This window comes from Argentina anserina, chromosome 7, assembly GCF_933775445.1.
Source record: "Argentina anserina chromosome 7, drPotAnse1.1, whole genome shotgun sequence".
Classification (NCBI taxonomy): Eukaryota; Viridiplantae; Streptophyta; class Magnoliopsida; order Rosales; family Rosaceae; genus Argentina; species Argentina anserina.
This window is the reverse complement of record NC_065878.1, coordinates 15,498,729-15,503,416: the sequence shown is the minus strand read 5'-3', so window position 1 is coordinate 15,503,416 and position 4,688 is coordinate 15,498,729. Positions and strand designations below refer to the sequence as shown.

Here is a 4,688-nt window from a genome sequence, read left to right as displayed (position 1 = left end):
AAACTGAAAAGGTGATTGATACAGGCAGGGAATTATATAAAGTACAACAACTTTTGATGTAAAAAGTTGAGCAAAGTTGATCGGAATTGGTGGGTGATTGGTGGGTGCTAGGTTGCTTCAGTGGCAATGGCATGGTGGTAATCACTTCTTTCTTGCCGGAAGTTTTAAGTTTTTAACTTCCGCCACCCTACATAGGGATCCCGCCATCTTGTGTGGCTCTCTTCCTGTAGTTATTTGTTTAGGGTTTTTTTTGGTCATTAGTTTTGGTGTTCAGTCGTGTAACTCGTGTTAGGTTTCACTAATTATGAATTTCTTTCGAGTTGTAAGAAATTAGAGGCGCAAAAAAATAAGCTTTGATTGATCGAAAAGTCGACATGTTCTTACTTCAAGATCTATCCTTGCTAATTTGCAATTCCTGGTTTTGGTTTGTTTGCTATTTTTATTTGGTTTGAGTGTCGACAAAGGTTCTGTGTTGGAAGCCTGCAACTCATGGATTAAATTCAAAATAAATAGTTGTTCGAGTTGCTCTAAATGGCACAGTGTAATTTTCTTACTATAATACTATGCTAAACATTCAAAGAAAATAAATGTACCAAGTTTGAGCACTTTTTGAGAACTTATGATTAAAAGATGAAAAGAATGTTGTTACTTGTAACTATAAAAGTAGCCCAACAACCTCTTGCTATTCGGTGTATCAAAAAAAAACCTCTTGCTATTCGGGCATTGGATAACAGATTGACAATACAACATGTGGAATTCAGGATGCCATTTTTGCAAAGACATGGGTGTGACAAAGGGAATCTTTGTTTTGGACCCAGAAAATATAGAATAAACTCTTGAGAAGTAGAGTTCGATTAAACTAGTTGGCTATGTTCTTACCTGATCGGAATTTAGGGCAATTGGATTGTTCAAAAACATTAAAGACTTGTAGAGACTTCTAGCAGTCTTCTTTTACCTGATTGGTATTTATGTGTCTCTGTCAATATGGCAGGTCCTCTTCTCTTTAATCCTAGTCCCTAAATTTATTAACTAGCTATCTAAACAAACATGAAATTAATTATTACTTAATGATCTCCTTAAGTACTACCTGGAGCATAAACATCCCCCCTATTTAATTCCTATAATTGTAATTTATATTCCCTATTATCTTGTCACTCATCCTAGGACTTGGCTTGGGAGCTTGGGTGTTTGCCACCTCATCCTGGGCAAATGGACACATCAACAGTAGGATACATAAATGACCATTTTGGAGCAGAACTATGCATGAGTGGCTTCAACAACCCATTGACCTTGTAAACAAATTTATACATGGACTAAGAGAGACAACTACAAGTCAACAAGATTTTATTTTGTTTGTTTGGTAGGACCTGCCATTCCATATTTCTTCCTCCATTGCTCTCCCTCTCCGGCTCTCCCTGCTTTTGCCTCCTTAGGATGAGAGCAAGCTCTTCTCTCAATGAGAGAGGTACCATTTAAACCAACCCTGTTTTTTTCTCTCTAGGAAAACATATTCCTCTAGGGAAACTATTTAAATCACCAATCTTCCCTTGTTAATCTTATCCCTCTTCAAAAATTCTACTTGGGTTCCTCTCCCTCCCTCCCTCTCTCTCTCTCTCTCTCTCTCTCTCTCTCTCGCTCTCTCTCTCTCTCATCTCTCCCTCTGTTCATTCTCAAATTTGACCAACTGTGCTGCGAAAGTCCTTTGTGGATAAAATTAAAGCTTCCAGCTATGGACGTCAAACGCCGCAGAAAACAAGCCAAGACTAGCAGCAGTTCCTTCTCTGAAGGCAAGTTATTCCATCACTACTTTCTCCCTTCTTCTGTGTTCTCATTTGTTCTCTATCTTCTTCATTTTGCTTAGCCTTTAATGGGTTCTTCTTCTTTTTCTTTTTTTGGTTGCTCTGGGTTCTTCTTCTTTTTGCTTAAACTTTACTGGGTTCTTGTTACTTCTGCTTGCTCTGTAATGAGTTGTTCTCTGTTTACTTTATATGTAATGGGGTTTTCTTTCTCGAGTGTTTTCTGGGGACAGGTACCTTTCTAAATTTGCTGTCTTTGAATCTTTCCTTCATTTTCTACATATTATAATTTAGAATCACATGCTACACCATTGCTGGTCCATCTGGTTTCAGTTCTTTTTATTGATCAATATTTACTGTCAATAATTTAATATGATCTATCTATAAAAATACCTCTTTTGTTCTGCCTGTCTAACTCTGTTTCTCTGTGTTTGCATGTAATATCATTCTGGCAGAGGTAAGCAGCATCGAGTGGGAGTTCATACGCATGACGGAACAAGAAGAAGATCTCATTTGTAGAATGTACAAGCTCGTCGGAGACAGGTACAACTTAACAATGTCAGATTAAACTTCTCACTTGCAAGTAATTACTGCATGCCCCCCTTATCAGTCCTTGTATATGTTTCCGATTTAATCTCTTGTACTTCATTAAAAAATATGCCCCCCTTTAAACTATGGATAAGAACAAATGTCGTACTCACTCTCTTAGTACTGATGTGATGTGATTATACATGATCGCGTTACAATTGAATCCACGATTTGCTAGTTTCATTAATGTGACACTATTGCTACATAACCATACCTATTATGTTTTTCCCTTTAGCAGCACTATTCTCTCTAAATATACGATGTTGATGTTTTCTTCACATAATGTTAGTATTTGATTCTGATATCTATTCATCTCATATTGTAGGTTATATATAGAAAATATATTGTACTATAACTATATGTACTTCGTACTACCATATACAGAATAAATAAGTACTAATTACATGATACATCCATAAATTACATTCTATGACTCACGCTGACATTGTCTTCTGATGGATAGACATCCACCACCAAAGTGACCAAACTATTATTATTATGGAGTACCACCAAAGTCATCTTCTTTCTTCTACTCATAACGCCATTTTTCTTTTAGAATTGATGTTAATACGTGAACATGATTTGGGAACAAATCTTTTGTGCTAAAATGAGACTAATTCATTTGGTGATTATTTGGGGAACTTTACGCGAGTGCAATATAGGCAGCTTATGAAAACAATGCAGTTTGGTCTCAGTTGATCAGTTCGTTAAACTTAATGAAGTGATTAATCAGTTACATTGTCGAGTGGTTTCTAATTGAAGTACGTGTGTATGGCGCAGGTGGGGACTAATAGCCGGGAGGCTTCCGGGCCGGAAAGCAGAAGAAATAGAGAGGTTCTGGTTAATGAGACATGGAGAAGTATTTGCGAGCAGACGAACAGAGCAGGAGAAGTACCAGCAACCCCAGCAGCTTTGTAGTATTAATAACAAGAATAAGTCTACCAGGAATAGTAGGAGATACAATTTCTGATTCTGATCTATGATCATCATTTTCTAATGTATTAAACAGTAGGACTTAGAACCAGTTCAAAGAAATTTAATTTGAAATTCATGTATCTTTTCCTTTTTGACCACCATCCTATGTGTGTTCACAAGGTAAGGTAGTTGTGACTTACCTCTCTGGTTAATTTGTTGAGATTTATTACCTATCTCTCTCTGTTTTTCTTTGTCTCTCTGACACACTAACCCACGTGACACATACAACAGCATTGGAAAATGATTCGAAGGAGGGAAAGATTTTGAAGGTAGATCTCCCAATGTACTTGACATTTATGGATTTGCCAATATTGCCCGTCTCCGATATCTATAGCAGTTGATTGGTCTCTATCCTCCATCTATTCCCAGCTTCCCATTAATTGGGTTCATAGATCTCATGATCATTCTTGCATGAAGTTTAACATCTTCAACCACCACCCTCTTCCATCCCCGCAGACCCAAAATATCCATTAATTTCAAATTCTAGAGACCAGAGGGAACCGTTCACCCTATTTTTGAATCAAATACTTTATCAGCTTTTGAAAGGGTCAAGATAATACCCCTTCCAGTTTGCTAAAATGAGTTAATAAATGTTAACCGGGATTAATCTCAATCAACTCAAACCTTGCAGAAGCCATGCCATGCGGCCCATGGCACGTTTTTTTTTTCTTCTTAAAATTACCAGTATTTCGTCTTAAAATTATCTTGTGAATATCCAAGCAACTTACTCATGCACAAAACTTTTAGTGTTTTGAGTGATTGCAAACTTTACATTCTTGAAGTTAGAGAGAAAATTACATTTCGATAGTACGGTTTGTAATTTATATCCATACACTGATAAAGACACAACATGATGAACAAGGCAAATTTGAATATTTTTGACTCAACGTTCATGGGGACCTCATTATCTTCAGGTAATCGGCTTTTCTGGCGTCTATAGCGAGCTGACCTCTTTAGGGTACGAAGGTGACCCGCTGGCCATGCATGAGCAAAATAAGGTCGACATGCATGCATGAACTCTCAGGCTAAAGCTGTTATCCTAGCCTGGACTATCCACCGGTAATTAATCCCAAATTGAAGGCAAAGCAAAGCTAGTGCCTGTAAGCTCTTTGGGATCTCAAGAAACTGAGACAGTACTGCTCTCCCCTAACTCTCTGACCACTCACCATATGCACAACACCCTATTTGACAACGAAAACACCATCCCATCTACCATGCGTTCTCCTATTTCATGTCCTGCTACTCTTATCTGGAAATCGAGTTGAGATAAAAATTTCTACAATTCTACGTGCTTTGCTGGCAATGGTTATGGAATGGTTGGGCAACACA

The 4,688-nt window shown here is 37.6% G+C and overlaps 1 protein-coding gene across 1 annotated transcript; it reads left to right on the top strand.

Moving 5' to 3' along the window:
* Positions 1–1,440: 1,440 nt before the first annotated feature.
* Positions 1,441–3,454, top strand: LOC126802268 (MYB-like transcription factor ETC3). The gene is made up of 3 exons (XM_050529875.1): positions 1,441–1,787; positions 2,252–2,339; positions 3,165–3,454. Exons 1-3 carry the CDS (start codon positions 1,730–1,732, stop codon positions 3,352–3,354), a joined length of 336 nt encoding a protein of 111 aa, XP_050385832.1. The 5' UTR covers positions 1,441–1,729; the 3' UTR covers positions 3,355–3,454.
* The last annotated feature ends 1,234 nt before the right edge of the window (positions 3,455–4,688 follow it).